General features: G+C 53.2%; 2 protein-coding genes across 3 annotated transcripts in view; both read left to right on the forward strand.

Moving 5' to 3' along the window:
* The window catches only part of CCDC88C (coiled-coil domain containing 88C), a 494,884-nt gene that overhangs the window by 106,195 nt on the left and 369,015 nt on the right, over positions 1-19,674 (forward strand). The gene's annotated exons all lie outside the window — the stretch shown is intronic.
* GPR68 (G protein-coupled receptor 68) lies at positions 1,925-19,146 on the forward strand. Of its 2 annotated transcripts, none has more exons than XM_060181187.1 (3): positions 1,925-2,220; positions 15,766-17,287; positions 18,140-19,146. In XM_060181187.1, exon 2 carries the CDS (start codon positions 15,850-15,852, stop codon positions 16,912-16,914), a length of 1,065 nt encoding a protein of 354 aa, XP_060037170.1. In that variant the 5' UTR covers positions 1,925-2,220; positions 15,766-15,849; the 3' UTR covers positions 16,915-17,287; positions 18,140-19,146. The 2 variants fall into 2 exon arrangements, with proteins under 2 accessions (XP_060037170.1, XP_007518481.1); XM_007518419.3 differs by lacking the exon at positions 1,925-2,220 and adding an exon at positions 2,483-2,849.

Genomic DNA, 19,674 nt, shown 5'->3' on the forward strand with positions numbered 1-19,674 from the left:
AAGAGCTTCCAAGGTCGTATGGCACCACCATAAGCCAGAGCTCAGCAGTGCCGTGGTTGAAACAAAACAAAGCCAGACAAAAGGGCTCCATACAAATTCTGGCCCAGGCACATAGGAGCTAAGTGGCCTCAGTTTCCTGATCTGTGAGAGGGAGAGAATAGAGCTGTTTGTTTTAGAAACCACCCAAAAACAAAGTGTACAGCCAACACTCAGAGAAGCGTGCTTTATCAGAGGATGTTGGAAGCAGGTGGAACAGCCACAGATAATTCTCTGGAACCCTAATCCAGATGGGGCCAAGGACTGAGAGGCTCACCTCATTCAGCAGAGGCAACTATCTCTGCCCCTTTAGGAGCCATGTCTCCATTCCACACACACTAAACAGGCCACAGGGCAGTTAACAATGGTGTCCAAGGCCACCTCACTTGCAGGCAGAGAGCTGGACTTAGACCCAGACACACTAGAAGGCCAGGTCATTTTTATATTTCTTTTTTTTTAAAAATATTTATTTATTTTCTTTTTGTTGCCCTTGTTTTTTATTGTTGTTGTAGTTATTGTTGTTGATGTTGTCGTTGTTGGATAGGACAGAGAGAAATGGAAAGAGGAGGGGAAGATAGAGGGGGAGAGAAAGACACCTGCAGACCTGCTTCACCACCTATGAAGCGACTCCCCTGCAGGTGGGGAGCCAGGGTCTCGAACCGGGATCCTTATGCCAGTCCTTGCACTTTGCACCATGTGTGCTTAACCCACTGCGCTACCGCCGGACTCCCCATTTTTATATTTCATTTATTTATTAACTGGATATATAGAGAAGTTGAGAGGGGAAGGTAGAGGGAGAGAAATTCACTTGCAGGTGGGGACCGGGGGCTTGAACTGGGTCTTTGTGCATTGTAATGCTTTTGTTTCACTAGGTCTCCACTTCCTGGCCCTAGAGACCCATCTCTTAGAATAGGAAGCTCCATGGGTAGGAACTGGAGGAGGATCTGTTGGAGAAGGTGGAGCCTGAAGTTGAGGACTAGTACAAGAGGCTGAGAGATCTAGGCCCCTTGGAGAGTTAGTGTGTGGTGGTGGTGGTGGTGGTGGTGGTGGTGGTGGTGGTAGTGGTGGTGGCGGTGGTGGTGGTGGTGGTGGCGGCGCCTATGTGTGTACCTCTTGGGAAAAGCAAAACTCAAGTTTTGCAGAGTCCCCAACATCCAGTTTCAGGCACTTATTCCTGGTGCAGGATTGGGGTGCCCTGACCTGAGCCCCACTCTAGGCCTGGAGAAGGACAGCTGTGCATGTTGGTGACACCAGAAGACATTGGAGAATCAAGGAAAGAAGCCAGGGGATCGGCGGGGAAACTCAGAAAGGAGATGACTTTGCAGGGTTCAAACTGGGCCAGGAATTTATCAGGTGTTTTTGAGGGGAGAGGAGATACTTAATAAGGTGCAAAGAATAAGAGAAAGAGCAAACAGTTGAGAATGGACAAGGCAGGGTGAGGGCTCTGAATCCATTTCCTGGGTTTGAGTCTTTAGTGCCTCCGTTTAACACCTGTGTGACACTGGGACAGTTAATGAACTATTCTGTGCCTTGATCCTCATAGCTTTCACCTTAGAGGGCGGCAAGGATCAAATGAGTTGATGTATTTACGTGCTTGGAACAGAGCCTGGCACAGAGGACAGTGCTCAAAACAAAACAGAACACGCAGAGCCGAGACAATAGTTCTGGCTCTGGTGTGTGAGCTTATGGGGGCAAAGGCAGGTTCTCCTGGGTTGTTACTGGCCAGCACAGCCTGAGGCGAGGATTCGAGATCAGAATCTAGGGCTGGTAGAGGCGACAGAGACCCAGAACCACAAGGCTCTGCTGTTGCTGAGCGGCAGCCTGGTGGGAGGTGGGGAGGTGGGGAGGTGGAGGGGAGCAGCCTGCGAGGTTACTTCCTGGTTCTCTCCCGGGGCTTGAAGGGTGGCTGGGTTAAGACCCTGTCCTCAAGTGCCTCCCTGTTGGCCTAGGCATCTGGGCTCCTCCTGCTCGGGGCCTGTGGTCACTGCAGAGGCAGGCGCAGACGCGCAGCCCGGGTGCCGCCCGGGTTGTGACGGGGCAGCGTGGGTGTGTGTATGGGGGCGCCGGGACCCGCCAGAGCAGTGCCGGCAGCCGGCAGCCAGCAACTCGCACCCAGGGCCATCCCGCGCCACCCAACCTGCCGCCTCCGGCCCTGCAGGAGGCGCGGGTGAGACCCTCGCTCAGGTACGTGTCCCCAGATCCCGGGTGCGGGGTGCTGGGCGCGGGGGGACTCCCGGGGGGACTCCGGGCGCACGCAGCCTGTCGGGCGGTGCTTCGTCGCCATGTGCGGCGCACAGCAGGGTGACCAGGTGTGGGTGCGCTCCGGGGCGTAGGGTGACAAGGCGCGCTCATGGCCCTGGCGCGCACGTGTGGAGCAGGCTAACCAGATGCGCGCGCACGGCCTCACGTGTGCGCGGACCAAGGTGACCGGGTGCTCGTGCACAGTCTTGGGTGCGCGCGCGGAGCAGGGTGAGCAGGTGCGCGTGCACGGCCCCGGGTGCGCGCGGAGCCGTCCAAGGCGGGAAGGGCGGTGCGCGGGCGCGGAAGGGGGCGCTCGGAGCCCCCGCGCCCCCACAGCGGCGTCTGTCTCCGGCGCCCCGCCCCTGTCCCGGGGGTGTAGCCACCGCAGGCCGCGTGGGGGGGAGCCAAGGTGCGTGACAGCGCGGCCCCCACACTCCAGAGCGACTTGATGTCACAGACATTCCCAGCCCCGTCCCCAAGTCTGCGGGGAGGACAGCTAGTCACGCTCCGGGAGGGGCCGCTGAGACCCCCGGACTCCGGCCATCGGTCTTCGCGGAGGACACCTGTGCCAGGTGAGGTCGCCGACTGGCCCGCGTGGGTCCAGGGACCCGCAGGCTGGGGACAGTGACAGCAGGGAGAAGGCGGTTCTGGGGAGCCAGCAGTGGCCAGGTGGCTTTGGGCAGGTCACTCAGGGAGGCTGGAGGCAGGAGAGATGTGAGAATGTTTGGAGGGGAATTGAATCTGAGGTGGTGCCTAGTGGGGAGGGGCAGGGAAGGGGCAGCTGCAACCCTGCGGTGGTGAGGACCATGCAGACCAGGCTGTCAGCTGCTCCCTTCCCCATCCCCCCTTCGCTCCTCCTCTTCTCTCTTCCTCCTGTTCTCTTCCTTTCCTCCTCTCTTCATTTATTAAAATAAATAAATAAATAAATAAATACGAAAGGGGTGAAAATGGCCCCCAGAAGGGGTGGATTCATTGAAAACCCTGGTGGCCAGGAGGCCTGGCAGTGGCATAGTGGCATGAGCAAGGACTTGGGCTGGAGTCCCTGTTCCTTGCCCTTAGGATGGACACTTCAGGAGTGTGGAGTGGTGAAGCAGGTTGGCGGTTGTCTCTCTCCCTCTCGCCTCTCAATTTCTCTCTGTCCTATCAAATAAAATAGGGGGGAGGAAGGGGGAAAAATGGCTACTGGGAATGGTGCATATGTTGTATTAGCATTGACCCCTAGAAAAATTGCCACCCCTGGTGGCAATTGAAAAAAAAAAAAGGAAGGAAAGAAAAGGAAAAAGAGAGAGAAAGAAAAAGAGAAAAAAGAAAACCTTGGTGGTAAACAACACTATTTTATTTCGAATCCTCAGTATTGCCTCCTGTGAAATGAGAGTTGAACCTACTCTCAGGAGCGTCTGTGAGGTCGTGCAGATGAAACTTTTTGTCTCAAAGCCTAGTACTGTTCCCTCGTCTAACAGGAGCACAGGTGGGGACTGGGGTCCTCATCCTCCCCTGCTTACAGATGAGATGCCTGCTTTCTCTGTGCCTCAGCTTCTCCCTGAGAGATGGGGTTGGCAGTGCCTTCTCCACACAGGGTCATCAGAGACACTGAAACCAAACAGCCACCCACATGAACCCTGCACACATAGCATCCTCTGGTGGCTTTGGAGAGAAAAGGACATTGGAGTGGCAGAGAGGCGCATAGCCTGTTTAGACTAGGATTCATTCCTCTCTATCTCATTTTATTATTAATGCTTTTTATTGCTACCAGGACTACCACTGGGGCCCGGTGCCTGCATGATGAACGAACTGCTTCCAAAGTTCATTCCTCCCTTTCCCCTGTCTTTTATCTCCTTCCTCCCTCCCTTCCTCCCTCCCTTCCTCCCTCCCTTCCTCCCTTCCTCCCTTCCTTCCTTTCTCCCACCTCCTCATTATAGAGATAGAGAGACACTGAGAGGGAAAGGAGAGACAGTAAAATAGAGAAAGAGAGACACACCTGCAGCACTGCTTCACCACCTGTGAAACACCCCACCTCCAACAGATGGGGACCAGGGGTTTGAACTCTTGTCCTTGTGCAGTGTCTGTCTCTCTCTGTGTGTGTCTCTCTCTCATTTATTTAGCTGAGACAGAGACAAGAGCATGATTCAGCTCTGGCACAAGATGGGGCTGGAAGCTGAGCTCAGGGTTCTAATCTGTTGCATCACTGCTGTGCTATCTCTCCAGCCCAGTGCCTGTCTGGATTTAGGCCTGAGGAACCACTTCTTCCATGGTGGCTTCACTAGCGCCTGGAACCCTGGACCCTCTGAGGCTTTAGTTCCCAGCTCTGCACACCTCAGGGCTTTGATACAGGAGGGTGAAGCCAAGGAGAGAGACCCATAGGTCCAGAGAACTAACTCTGTGTGAGCTGCTGGCCCCATACTTGGGCCTCGGGGCTCCCTGGAGAAGGCTTTCTGCACCCCAGAGGGCTGCTGTGGCTGCTTGGGGTGGCCACAGCGCTCCATGCTCCACCATCAAAGGTATTAATTGATGCTTCGGAGCACTGTGGGTGGGGAGGCAGGAGGCTGGGTCTCCATGGCAACCTGCAGGCCTGTGGTCTGACCCAGTAACTCAGCCCTGGGCAGGCCGACCACAGACTGCAGAGAGAACCTCGTCTCCCTTTAGACAGTGATTTTCCTCCCGGGGGCATTCTCATACCAAAACCTCCTCTACAATCTCCTCCAAACCAAACCATCTCCCATTTTCTGTGTCCTCGGGCCATGTCCCAACTGTTACCCCCAGACCCTAAACTCCAAACTCCAATGCCAGCTACTCTGGCCTCCCAGGCCTCAGATGTGTTCATTTGCACAAGCATTCAACATCTTACGTAATGCACGTTTCTTTGGGGCCAAACCACTGCTCTCCCCGGCTCAGGACTGGATGGGCCTAGCTCCTGGTGCTTGGGGTCTGCTGGGTTCCAGGTGCTGACTAGTGATGGTGGCCATCTGATAAACTTAGATCTGCCTGGGTGGGACATGTCCCCAGCAGGTGAGCTGTGAGGCTTCATGGGAGTAGGCCAGTCAGAGAGAGAGAGAGAGAGACATGGAGATGAGGGCTCAGAGCAGGAAGCACCATTAGCGTCTGTCTGCTTGTGTTGTGTCTGTCAATTAGAACACCTGGGTCACCTTTTTCTTCTTTTCTCTTATTTATTTTTATTTTAATTATATATATATATATATATATAGAGAGAGAGAGAGAGAGAGAGAGAGGGAGAAGGGGGAGAGAGAGAGGGAGGGGGAGGGAGGGGGAAAGAGAGGGAGAAGGAGGGGGAGAGAGAGGGAGGGGAGAGAGAGGGAGAAGGAGGGGGAGAGAGAGGGAGAGAGAGAGAGGGAGAGGGAGAGAGAGGGAGGGGGAGAGAGAGAGGGAGAAGGAGGGGGAGAGAGAGAGAGGGAGAGGGGGGAGAGAGAGAGAGAGGGAGAGAGAGAGAGGGAGAGGGAGAAGGAGGGGGAGAAGGAGGGGGAAAGAGAGAGAGGGAGAGAGAGGGAGAGAGAGAGGGCAAGAGAGGGAGAGGGAGAGAGAGGGAGAGGGAGAGGGAGAGGGAGAGAGAGAGGGAGGGAAAGGGAGGGGGAGAGGGAGGGGGAGAGAGAGAGGGAGGGAAAGGGAGGGGGAGAGAGAGAGAGGGAGAGGGAGGGGGAGAGAGAGAGAGGGAGGGAGGGAGAGAGAGAGAGAGAGAGAGAGAGAGAGAGAGAGACAGACACCAGAGCATTGCTCATCTTTGCCAGATGGTAGTATTGGGAATTGAACTTGGAACCTCAGAGCCTCAGGCATGAAAGTGTTTTGAAGAACCATTATGCTGTCTTCCCAGTGTCACTCCCTTTCTTTCTTCCTCCATTCCTTCCTTCCTACCTTTTTCCCTCCTTCTCCCCCCACACATGGGATTATTGCTGGGGCTTAGTGCCTGCACAATAAATCCATTATCCTACTGTCCCCTTATTTATTTTATAGGACAGAGACATTGAGAGGGAAGTAGGAGACAGAGAGGGAAAGACAGACACCTGTAGACCTGCTTCACTGCTCACGAAGCTTTCCCCTTGCAGGTGGGGACCAGGGGCTTGAACCCGGATCCTTATGCATGGCAGTGTATGTATTCAACCATTGCACCACCCACCACCCAGCCCCTCCTTCCTTCTCAGCCCTCTAGTCTTCTCATCACCATCACCTGAGGTGCTCTGAGGCGGCTTGATTGGGGTGGGGGTGGGGCTGGAGCATCCTCCCCCACTTCCACCCCTTCCCCCCATTTCTGGTACCAGCACCCCCAGCCCTTAGGCTCCTTGCCACCAGGGCCTGGGGAGCAGGCAGCCAGCAGGGACGCGGAGGGGTAGCTGCATCTTCTCAGGCTGGGAGCACTCCTGGCCTGGTCAGCCAGCCAGTGCGGGGACAGGGCTGGGTCCCTGTTACTCAGCTTTGGCTCTGGGATGGCCAGTTTCTGGGGAGGCATCGGCTGTGGAAATGGCCGGAGGGGGTGCCAGCCTGCTGTAGGCAGGCTAGGAAGGCGGGGTGTCAGCCCCTGGTGCAGGTGGGTCCAGCCTCCTCCTCCCTTGGCTCTGTTGGAGGGAGCCAGGCTGTCTGAGGTTTGAGGGCAGGGCTGTGAAGCCAGCGAAAAGCACCCAGTTCCCTCAGAGCCTCTGCCACTCCTGGGGAGATGGAGGTCCCCAGGCTAGCTGGTCCCGGACTGGAGGTGGTGGCTTGGGGACAGATCGGGATAGGCAGTCAGAGGCCTTAGTGGCAGCTGAGCTGGGTAAAGTTTTGGGGGTGCTAGTGCTGCATCAGTGTGTGACTGGTGTCTCTGGGTGCGGGGTGCTGGGGGTGGGTGGGAGCAAAGGGGCCTGAGGGCAGTTGTGCCGAGATCTCAGACTTGCTGTGAGCTTGAGCGCCTGGTGGCTCAGCCCCTCTGGGCTCCTGGTCAGTGAGATAGGCCATGCCTGATGCCCGAACCACCCCCCACCCTCCACACACACCTACCCCCAGGGCTCCAGAAACCAGAGTCCATCTCCTTGTGCTGGTGGCTGCTGGGAGGACACCATCTGGGGGCACAAGGCAGTCTGAGTCTGATGTCCTCCTCAGAGGGAAATAGCAGCCTGTGCCTGTGTGTTTGTCTCTGCGTATGTGTCTTTCTCTCTGTGTTCATATGTCCCCTGTGTGTCTGTGTCTGTCTCTATGTGTGTGTATCTCTGTGTGTGTGTGTGTGTGTATCTCTCTGTGTGTGTGTGTATCTCTGTGTGTGTGTGTATGTGTGTGTATCTCTGTGTGTGTATCTCTGTGTGTGTATCTCTGTGTGTGTGTGTGTATGTGTGTATCTCTCTGTGTGTGTGTATCTCTGTGTGTGTGTGTATGTGTGTATCTCTGTGTGTGTGTGTATGTGTGTGTATCTCTGTGTGTGTGTGTGTATGTGTGTGTATGGCTCAGTAGAGCACAGGACCTGAGACTTCTGGTTCACTCTCCAGCTTGGCAGGTATCCCCACCCCCTGGAAACTTTCTCTCAAGTGAAATATAAGACAAGTCTTTCTAAAGCCATGTCAGCGGCGCCTGAAAAGAGCGCCTTAAGGAAATGAAACGGGAAGGGGAACTCCTAGCTCTGTGGCTCTGGGCTCCCCAGCCCAGCTGCCAGGCATGAGAGTGAGTAATCGTCTGTGTGTGTGCTGGGGTGACAGCCGGAGGTGGTGGGGGTGGGGGTGCAGGTTAGGTCACTGTTTATGCCGCCACCCTCCCCCCACTACAACTCCTGGGACTGGTGCCACAAAGGGGCCTTCCTGCCTCTGGGGCCTGGGCTCCTCAGGGCTGAAGGGCAGCAGAGGCAGCTGAGTCAGGGAGCATTTGTCTGAAGGTTTGCTCTGTGTCCTGGGGACAGTGTGTCCTTCCTGCTTCCTCAGCTGCATGAGGAGGGTATCAGAAGTAGATGGGGAGCCTCCTCCATACCCTACCTCCACTTGGGGGATGAGAGGGGTATGACCTCGGTGGGCCTGCAGGGCATCTTCCTAGTGCGCAGGGAGCACCTACCATCCATTCATCTACTCATTCACCCACCCATCTATCCATCCACCCATCCACCCTTTCCTCCACTCATTACTACTGCACCCTCCATCCTGCCTGCCCACACACACCCTACACAACTGCCATGGGCATGCGTGACCCATCTCCCTGCACCCACCCATCCGTCTAACAGCCTCCTGGAGACCTGGCAGGGACTGGGGACAGAGGGGTATCTCCACTTTCTCCCAACTCTTCCCTGCCCCAGTGGGGAGGTGATCACCAGTGTGGGGGCAGGGCTTGCAAGTCTCTCTGACCCTCTCCAAAATAGATAAAATGAATAATGTTTATTTAAAAAGAAAGGAAGAAAAGCTTATTGGCAGTGTTTTGCAGCTTGGGGAGGAAAAGGAGGCCTAAGGTTCCCCCGATCACTCTTAAACCCTCACTCCATGGAGGACATGTGGCTAAGTCCCTGGGGGGAGGGTGGTGCTGGGGAGGCAGGTGCAGGAGCAGGTGTCTCAGCTGGTGTGCTTCTCCGGGTGTCTCCCGTCCTCCTGCAGCCCTGCCTGCTTTCTCACGGTTTCCCATGGAAGCTCCCTGAGGGCAGAGCCATTTCTCCTTTCTCTTGTTGTTTTCGCCGGGCTGGCTTCATGGGTGGGTAACAGACGACCAGGGACTCCTGGTTGAGCTGTACACAGTATCTCTTTATTCATGCAGGACGCAGCGCAATCTATACCAAGCTAAGCTAAACTAAACTAAAAACTACAAACAATCTTGTCCTTATAAATATACTGGCCCAGTAGGGTGGGAACAGGATGTGACGCAGAGAGGGTGGAGAGAAAAGTGACTGGGGAAAATCAGGGTATGACAAGGAGAGGGGACGGAGCAAAAACATATCATGAACCAGTGGGGATTGAACCAATGCCCTGCAGTGGTTATGTAAATAGAATACAGTGCTAAGCAGGGGGGATTAAACCAATGAAACAGAAGGGGTCTCATGCATCCCAACATTCTCCCTTCTTTCCTCTTCCTTCTTTTCCTCCTTTCTCTCTCTCTCTCTCTCTCTCTTTCTTTCTCCCTTCCTTCCTTCTTTTATTTATTTGTTTATTTATTATTGTTGTTTTAAACAGCACTGCTGGGCTCTGGCTGATAGTGAGTGGTGTCAGGGGTTGAACCTGAGACCTCAGAGCCCCAGGCATGAAGTTCTTTTGCATCTCCACTGTGCTGTCTCCCTGGCCCTCTCCTTTATCTCTAAGTGCCCTGAACTTTGTAGCTGCCCTGCAGATACTGTTGGAATGAAGCACAGAGGTGCTGGGATCTGGGCAAAAGTCACTCTCCCTCTCTGGGCCTCAGTGAGGCAAGACTTTCCCACTGCCCCAAGCCATCAAAAGCCAAACACTGTCCCACCAGCTTTATCTGGGAGGAGACACACTCATTTACTGTCATTCAAAGGGGATGGAGCCTGGAGGAGCTGTACTCAAATCGGCCTCCCTCTCCCCGTTTTTAGGGAGTGTTTACACAGATTGGGGTATGGGGGGCTGCAAACCAGAGACTGGGCTTAGGGGTAAGCAGGGAGGGGTCTGGCGTCTGCCAGCTCTTCCAGCCTCCTGATGTAGGTGGGCCCTCCTCCAGCTTTCTCCAAGGACGAGGGAAGGCATGGGTAATGAGAATGCCTGATCCTGCCTTTTCAGTTTATTTATTTATTTTTATTTCCACCAGAGCAGTGCTCAGTTCTGGTTTATGTGATGCTGGTGCCGGGGATTGAACTTGGAAGCTTGACATGCAAGTCTTTTGCAGAACTATGGTGCCATCTCCCTGACCCTGTTTTGTTTTGTGATTTTTGCCCAACTATAGAAGTGGCGGGCAGAGCAGTGAGAGTGACCATCTTCCTTCCACCTACTCTGGCAACCTCAGGTCACCTCCTTCCTCAGGGCTATCTCAGGCCTGAATGACCAGCCTTCGGGGGCCTGGTTTCATCAGCGTCCTTGTCCCTAAAATATGGGGGAGCTACAGGGCTCCTGTGACAATGGGTGACAAGGGCAGATGTGAAATGCTCTGGGAAGGCAAAATGCCCTGTGGATAGATAGACCATTTTATAACTGATCTTATTTCTAGAAAGTCTGAATCGGGCTCTTACTCTTGACCACAAGTGCCTGCTAGGCCTTCAGTTCTCTTTCCAGCTCCACCCCTGGTCTGCTGGAGACTGGTGGGGCCAGGGGACACTCTATGCTGGGCTCCCTCCCAGCCAGCCAGGCCTCTGGATGTACATTAAAAAAAACATTTTTAATTTATTTTTATTGGAGAGAGAGAATTTGAGAGGGAAAGAGGAGATGGGGGGGGGGAGAGAGACACCTGCAATACTGCTTAACAGATCGCGAAGCTTTCCCTCTGTAGGCGGGGACGGGGACTTGAAACCGGGTTCTTGGTAACACATCTGCTTAACTGAGTGTGGCACACCTGGTCCCTGAATTTACATGTTTAACAATCTCCAGGTGCCTCTGGTTGTGTCGGCCCGGGGACCACACTCTGGGCAGGACGCACAGTGTGAGGCCCCCAGGTGGATCCCAGGTGTTTCAGATACTGTTGTAATGCTTGGTTTGCTCTCAGTAATAAACCACTATTATTATTTTGCTGTCAGGATTATCATTAGGGTTTGATGCCTGCATGATTTCACCACTCCCAGTGGCTATTGTCTTTCCTGTTTATTTCTGATAGAGACTAAGAGATAAGGATAAGTGGGGATGGAAAGAGAGAGACAGAAGGAGAGACACCTGCAGCACTGTTCTACCACTAGTGAAACAGCCCCCTGTAGGTGGGGACTGGGGAATTGAACCAGGGTCTTTGAGCATGCTAATGTGTGTGCTCCACTGGGTAAGCCACCCTCCAGGCCCCAGTAAATCAGTATATTTTTTTTTTAAAGAAAAGAAATGTTAATCCCCATTAACAGTACAATAAGCCAGAGATGAGCAGTGCTCTGCTTAGAAGGAAAGTCAGCTCAAGGGGATGCAGCGCACAGTGAGTGCTTGCTTGGCCTGCATGAAGAGGCCAAAGCTTCAATCTGGGGCATGAACCACAAATTCATTCTGGAGCCCCGCCTCACACCCTCTGGCCCAGGAACACCGTGAGTAGGCACCTTATCTGCTTCCATCAACCAATGACAGCTGCAAATCCCACAACCCTCTTTTTACTTTCTCTTTCTCTCTCTCTTTCTTTTTTAAAATTTTATTTGCTACTAAGAGCAGATTACAAGACTATAAGAATATAGTGTCTCGTTGCACACCATACCCATCACCTAAGTTCTGTCTCTTTCCCTTCCCACTTCCCAAAGATAACCAGCATAGTTCTCACAGGTCTTAGAAACACTTTGCTTACTTTTTTTTTTTCTTTCCAAGTTCATGTGTATCCAATCTCTACATTCCACATATGTGTGTAGCCATCCGGTGGTTGTCTTTTATCTCCTTACTTATTTCACTAAGCATAATCTCCTCCAGGTCGATCCATTTTGTCCCAAAGGACACAATGCCATCTTTTTTTTTTTTTGATTGCTGAGTCGTATTCCATGGAACATGTAACTTCTTTAGCCAATTGATGCTCCTGGTCCTCTTTTTTTCTCCAAGGTGAATGGGAGGTGCTTTCCCCTGAGCATCGAAAACGTTCGCTCCGCCCTGCTGGTTTGAATAGTTGACTTTGGTGTCCAGGATGAGCTTGCTTTTGGCCTAGGAAAGAGGAAGTTGTAAAGGGATCACACTTCCATCTTCCGTTGTAAGCACCAGGCTCTGGCAAACACCAGGCTTTGGCGGTGGCTTCTAGTGAGTTCCTAAGGCCCGACAGACCTGTTTCTTTGGGCAGCTGCGTTGTCTGCTTTTTGTCTGCCCCAGGGCCTGTGCTGGTGAAGGAATTTTCTTTTTCCTGGGGTTATCACCTGGACTTCATCCAGGTGAAGGAGAGCACTCTGGGGACCCATTCCCCTTGCTGGGCTGAGACAGGTGAGCCCACCTCCAGGTGAGGGCGTGGCTTCAGGGACTGGAAAGCTAACTTGGGTCTGGCCTGACTCACCAGCCCTGAGCCACATCCTTTCTTTCTTCAGATCTCTCTCAGACAGTGTAAGCAGTAACGAAAGTGCACACACCCCACAAAAGGAAGAAGGGGGTGGGAGGCAGCACACCTGGTTGAGTGCACACATTACCCTGCCCAAGGACCCTGGTTCAAGTCCCCGGTCTCTGCCTGTAGGGAGAAAGCTCCAGAGTGGTGAAGCAGGACTGCAGGTGTCTCTCTCTTCCTATCTCTCCCTTCCCTCTCAACTTTTCTGTTTCTATCATAAATAAATAAATAAACAATCTTTTTAAACAAACAAACAAAACTGAGTAAGGAATAGAAAACTTGCCCATGCAGGCCTCTCAGGTATCAAGCTTGCCAAGGCTTCTGAGTTCATTCTTTGGTACTGCATTAGAAACAAAACGAAACCCCAAGGGTGGGCCAGGGAGATAGCATAATGGTTACACAAAAAGACTCATGCCTGTATGCTCTGAGGTTCTAGGTTCAGTCCTCAGCTGAGCCAGAGCTGAGCATTGCTTTAGTCTCTCTCTTTTTCTTTCTTTCTCAGTAAAATAAAATAAATAAAATATATTTAAAAAGAAGCCTGGGAGACAGAATACTGGTTATGCAAAAGGTATTCACCTGAGGCTGGGAAGTCTGTTCAGTTCTTAGCACCACCATAAAGCAGAGCTGAGCAGTGCTCTGCAAGAAAGGCAAAACCAACAATAAGAAAAAAGGAAAACACCATAGATGTCACCATAGATATCTCAGTGGCTTTTAAGAACAGGAGGATGTGGTTGGCAATTTAAAAAGAGCTTGACTCAGGCAGGGTTGGGGAGGGCTGGGTAATTGGGGATTTTGTGTGTGTGTGTGTGTGTGTGTAACTTTTGGACCAGACATATCTTATGTCCATTTTAGAAATATTTAACAAGGCTACCGTCCCTCTTGCCCTAGGAAAAATGTGCATACTTATATATTTCCAAGACTGAGGGTGTGATTTGGGGGAACCCCTCAATTTTATCTTCCAAAGACTCCAGCTATAGCCACTGGGCTGGGTGTGTCTGGGTCCCATTCCAACACCCCTCTCCCCCACTTTCAGGGCCCCAGGGCCAGGCAGGAGGAGGATCCCTGGCCAGGAGTGATGAGGCCAGCCTGGGAGTGGGTTTTACCTAGGTTTGGGGTTCCCTTTGCCTTCATGAGTCCCAGCCTGGCCAGTGAGGAGGGAGCAGAGGGCAGAGCTGACCCTGAGTCCACAGAGCAGCCCAGTCCAGACCCCACTCACTTGTAACCTGCACCCCTGTAAGTTATCCACTTGGAGAGGGTTGACAGTTGGCTCTTGGGGTGGGTGAAATTTAAAAAAATGTCTCCATGGTTCAGGTTTATGTCCCCCAGTACACATGTGGGTTGCCGTGGTGGTGGTGGGGTCACATGTTACACCACGGAACACCAGCTCTCGTACTGGGGAACTTTCATTGCCACGAAGTCCCTCCCTCTGTGTAAAAATAAAGAAATACAACTTCATGGAGGAGGTGTGACTAGGGGAAAATGTTGAAAGAAGATAGAAGTGGAGGAGATCACATTGTAGACACAGACTTTTCATCTGAGCCAGAAGGGTTAGTAAGCCAGCAGGACATCCCAGGTCTTTTTCTTTGAGATTATTTTATCTTACTTCATTTTCTGCCACCAGTGCTATGCTTGCATGACGAATCAACTATTCCTGATGGTCACTTTTTTTTTTTTTTGTCTTTTTTGATAGGACAGAGGTAAAGTAAGAGGAATGGGGAGATAGATAGATAGATAGATAGATAGATATACCTGCAGCTCTACTTCACCACTCAGGAAATTTCCATCCTGCAGGTGGGGACCAGGGGCTTGAACTCAAGCCCTTCTGCATGGTAACATGTGCCTTCTACTAAGTGTGCCACTGCCCAGCCCCTCAGCCTTGCTTTCTTGCCAGAGCACAGCAGGATGCAGTAGAGTCTTCCCCCCACCCCTAGGAGCTGTGCTCTGACCTGCCCCTCCCACCCCTCCCTCTCTTTCAATCAAATGGAAAGTCAGAGTGTGAGTGATTTTGCTCTTGGTGTGGAAGCTCCATCTGGGTCTTCAGTGTTGGCTATTGTGGAATTGGCTTGGGCCCGGAACTTTCTTGCAGAGCTTTCTGGGGGTTGGGCTTGTGTCTGCCAGAGCTCCTGGCTTGCCTGCTGCACTTTGGGACTGGAAAATTCTTTAAAGGAAGGCACAAAATAGAGGACAAAGTAAACATAGGAAGCCAGGGAGGGGTGGGAAGATGCACGCCTGTGCTTTGGTTGGGATGAGTTGGAGTTGGAGTTGGCTGGCTGGTGGAATCACTGTCTAAATTAAGTAAGGCATTTGTGGATTTCATTTATCTTTTTCTACCAGGGTGTCTCTAGGGCTTTGGGCTCCTGTTCCCAGTGGAATCCCCCCCCCCCAAGACAGAAGATGAGAGAGAGAGATAGAGAAGAGACACCACAGCACCCCGCCACCAGATGTGAAGCTGGGTTGGCACATGGTAAAGTTGGGCTTGCTCAGGTCTGCCTCCCTCCCCCAGGCGTGTATGTAGTTAATTAATTTATTAGGAAGAGAGAGAGAGAGAGAGAGAGAGGGAGAGAGAGAGAACATATGGAATATGTGATGTCAGGGATTAAACTGAGAATCTCATGTCAGAGTTCAGTGTCCTCATCATTGCGCTGTCTCCTGGGCTGTGTAAAGCATTTTCGACTGCACCTGAGACACAGTTACATAAGAGTTAGGTCCTCTGCTACAATGTGCAAGGACCTAGGTTCAAGACCCTGCTCCCCACCTGCAGAGGGGAAGCTCCATGAAAGGTGAAGCAGATGTGCAGGTTCTCTCTCTCTCGTCCTCCCTCTCTTCCCACCACCTCTTCTACTCCTCTCAATTTCTTTGTCCTAATAAAAATGAATGAAAAATGAAATAAATAAACAAAACTGCTGGGAGCGGTGGATTTGTGGTACAGGCATCACGCCCCAGCAATAACCTTGGTGGCAATAAGATAAAATAATAATAATATATAAAATAAATAAAGTTAGGTCCTCTTGTTCTTATTTATTTGATATAGACAGAATTAAGAGGAAAGGGGGAGATATAGAAGGAGAGAGAAAGAGAGACAAGAGAGCAGTACTGCTTCACCACCTGTGAAGTTTCCCCCAGCGGCTGCCGATGGGGGCGTGAACCCATGTTCTTGTGCATATGGTAACATGTACCTTCAACCAGGTACACCAGTGCCTCTCCCTCTGTTCTTTTATATTCCTCCCTTCTTTCTTTCCTTCTTTCTTTCTTTCCTTCTTTTTCTTTCTCTCTCTTTTATTTTTCTTTTTAAAGATTTCATTATGCCTTAGAGCCTTATGCATGAGTCTTTTTGCAGAACCACTGTGTTATCTCTCCACCCCTCGGTCCCCTTACACTAAGTCTCCTGTCTTTGAATTTTAGGGCCCTCCCCAGGCCCAACCCCGGATTTCAGCTGGATGGCGGCCCCCACCCTGCATCCCTGAGGGCCTGTGTCTCCACCCAGTCATGTCGAACCTGACGGCTGCCAACACCTCGTGCACCATTGACCACAGCATCCACCAGACGGTGGCTCCCGTGGTGTATGCAGCCGTGCTGCTCGTGGGCCTCCCTGCCAATTGCCTGGCACTCTACTTCGGGCTCCTGCAGGTGCGGGCACGCAATGAGCTGGGCGTGTACCTGTGCAACCTGACATTGGCTGACCTGGCCTACATCTGCTCCCTGCCCTTCTGGCTGCAGTATGTGCTGCGCCATGACGACTGGGCCCTGGGCGAGCTGTCGTGCCGCGTGTGCGGGGCGCTGCTTTATGAGAACATCTACATCAGCGTGGGCTTCCTCTGCTGCATTTCCATCGACCGCTACCTGGCTGTGGCCCACCCTTTCCGCTTCCACCAGCTCCGCAGCCTCAAGGCTGCCCTGGCTGTCAGCCTGCTCATCTGGGCCAAGGAGCTGCTGGTCAGCGTCTACTTCCTGCGCCACCAGGAGGTGGAGGAGGATCCTGACCGGCACCGTCTGTGCTTCGAGCACTACCCGCTCCGGCCTTGGCAGCGCCGTGTCAACTACTACCGCCTCCTGGTGGGCTTCCTCTTCCCCATCTTCTTGCTGCTGGCCTCCTACCGGGGCATCTTGAGGGCTGTGCGGCGCAGCCCGGGCACCCAGCAGAGCCGCAAGGCTCAGGTGCAGCGGCTGGTGCTGAGCACGGTGCTCATCTTCCTGGCCTGCTTCCTGCCCTACCACCTGCTGCTGCTGGTGCGCAGCGTCTGGGAGTCCAGCTGCACCTTCGCCCGCAGCGTCGCCAAGGCCTACCACCTCTCACTGCTGCTCACCACCTTCAACTGTGTGGCTGACCCCGTGCTCTACTGTTTCGTCAGTGAGGCCACTCACCGAGACCTGGGCCGCCTCCACGCCGCCTGCCGGGCCCTGTTGGCTTGTGCCAGGACTCGCCGGGCCCGCCAGGCCTTCCCACTGGCCACCCCTGAGACCCCCCAGAGGAGTGAGGAGCCCGAGCTGCTCACCAGGCTGCACTCAGCCTTCCAGGCCCCAGGCCCACATGGGGGGCGCAGTGAGGCCTGAGCCAGTTGGACCCTGTAGCCAGGGAGCCCACTGGGGCCTGGAGAGTGGGGGGAGGGGCCCCCTGATGGCTCATGGCTGTCACCGCTGCCAGTAGGGAAGAAGAGTCAGCTGTCACCTCCTGGAGGTCTTCAGAGGACTTGCGGCAAAGAGGCAGAGTGAGAGGGTGTAGGGGATGCAGACGGGAGGGGAGGGTGGGCACCTATTGGGGGCTCCCTCTTGATACCCTGGTTGTCACAGATGGAATCTGTCAGGGGCCCCGCCAGAGTGATCTTAGGAGGTGACGCTGATGTTGTCGCTCACACTTGAGGCCCACCGCCTCAAGGAGGGAGAAGGAAGCTGAGCCGGGACAGGAGAACAGAGGGGGAGAAGGAAGGTGAGAGGCACTGGGGGTTGGGCATGGACAGTGGAAGGGGGTGATGGGTAGAGAGGACAGTCAAATATTAGCCCTGTTATGGTTTCATAGGGGACAGTCCCCCCACTAGTGCCAGGGGCCTCTGGGGTGATGTCTTTTAAAAGCATGAGAGAAGAGAGAGGAGAAGAGAGAGAGAGAGAGACAGAGACAGAGATCAGGGCTAAAACTCTAGGATCTCCAGGCAACAGTGTGCAGGATAGGGTCATATGGTGTCCCCCTGCTCCTATCCCTTGCCAAACACCCTATGGGGTGTCTAGCAGTCTCAGAGAGAAGCATGACCTTCTCCCCTAAGTTTCCAGATAGAACAAAACAAGCAAAACAGAGTTGCACTGACAGACATCTCTCAACCCAAAGGCCAGGGGTGCCATCAGCTAGTCTGCTTTATTTATTTATTTATTTTGCCTCCAGGGTTATTGCCGGAGCTCGGTGCCTGCACCACAAATCCACTGCTCCTGGAAGCCATTTTTTCCCTTTTGTTACCCTGGTTGTTTTACCATTGTTGTGGTTATTATTATCATTGTTATTGATGTCGTTGCTGTTGGATAGGACAGAGAAATGGAGAGAGGAGGGGAAGACAGAGGGGGAGAGAAAGATAGACACCTGAGGAACTGCTTCACTGCCTGTGAAGTGACTCCCCTGTAGGTGGGGGGGCCGGGGGCTCGAACTGGGATCCTTCTGCTGGTCCCCGCACTTTGCGCCACGTGCACTTAACCCGCTGCGCTAACATCCGACCCCTGCTAGTCTACTTTAGATAAGCCTCTGTGACGGAAGAGACAGTGGTCCTGGACTCACCTGGCCTCCTTTGCTCTCCAGCACTGCTCACCTGCCACATGCCCTGCCTCACTCACTTGGAGAGTGACAGCAAACGCCGGTGGGACGTATGTAGCTGGATTGTTGGCAGCAAGGTTAGCAGCCACTTTGACTGCCATTTTGTTTGGTCCTGGAAGGCTGGGGCCAGGGCTCATCTCTCCTGCAACCTTGTGCCTGGTCACATTGCACCCTGCCCTGGTGAACCAGAACCAGAAGAGCTCCTGGCTGCTCCAGGAGTCGGAAGGCCTGGCTGGAGGGTTGGAGCCAGCTCTGCCTTCTTTCCCTGACCTAGGATCTCAGCTCCTCACAACTAAGCTGCTAGTTGGGTTCAAGTCTGAGGAGTGATCAGTGGTGTGGAGGGAGAACCTGGCAGTTGCAGGATATTTCTGGAATTTGCTCAAAGGAGGGCCAGGGAGGAGTTCTTCCTCTATCATCCTTTCCCCTCTCTTCTCTCCTAAGAGGTAGATCTACCCTCAACTCTCTTGACCATTCCATTAGGGGTGTCCAGAGGCAGATATCCCAGGCTGGATATGCTGCAGGGGAGTGTGGTTACTGGGGTGCCAGGGCTACACTTGACCAGACCTGGGCAGCCTCTGCTCCAGCTCCTCCTGGAGCACCTTTGATCACTTGGGGGAGATTCTCTTTCCCATTCTCATGGAGGAAAAATCAGGTCCGAAGGTGGAAGAAATGGCCACAAAGCCCAGAGTCTACCCAGCCCAGCCCAGCCCAGCCCAGCCCAGCCCAGCCCAGCCCAGCCCAGCCCAGCCCAGCCTAGCCCAGCCCAGCCCAGCCCAGCATTTTACTGGAACAGCAGGACTGGCCATACCGTCTATGAGTCCTCATTGCACTGCATTCCCTTCTCTTTTCACTGTAACCATGGGTGTGCCCTGGCCTGGGAAGATTTATTTATTTATTTTTGTACTGTCTCCTGAGCAGTATGTGTGTTGGGCAGTGCTGCGGAGTTCTATAACCAACTTGAGTCTGCAAATAAAGCAAAGTAACCAACCACAGTTGGAGTGTGTTGTAGCCTTTGTGGACCAGAGGGTCTTCCAACACTAAGGGGACATGGGGCTGGATGGTGGTGCACCAGTTTGAGCATGCATGTCACCATGCGCAAGGACCCAGGCTCAAGCCTCTGGTCCTCGCCTGCAGAGGAGAAGCAGTGAAGCAGTGCTGCAGGTGTCTCTTCATCTCTCCCCCCACTTTAAAAATTTTCTTTATTCCCTTTTGTTTCCCTTGTTGTTTTTTTATTGTTGTAGTTATTGTTGTATTTATTGTTGTTATTGATGTTGTTGGATAGGACAGAGAGAAATCAAGAGGGGGGAAGACAGAGGGGGGGAGAGAAAGATAGACATCTGCAGACCTGCTTCACCGCTTGTGAAGCAACTCCCCTGCAGGTGGAGAGCCGGGGACTCGAACCGGGATCCTTAAGCAGGTCCTTGCACTTTGCACCACCTGTACTTAACCCGCTGCGCTACCACCCAACTCCCTTTCCCCCCCTTTTTTTTAATCTCCCCCTCCTCTATTTCTCTCTGACC

The sequence above is a fragment of the Erinaceus europaeus genome, chromosome 22, assembly GCF_950295315.1.
Source record: "Erinaceus europaeus chromosome 22, mEriEur2.1, whole genome shotgun sequence".
Classification (NCBI taxonomy): Eukaryota; Metazoa; Chordata; class Mammalia; order Eulipotyphla; family Erinaceidae; genus Erinaceus; species Erinaceus europaeus.

Bases quoted from the DNA above. Each gene is read 5' to 3' on its own strand.
- GPR68 (XM_060181187.1), top strand. From the start codon at position 15,850: ATGTCGAACCTGACGGCTGCCAACACCTCGTGCACCATTGACCACAGC.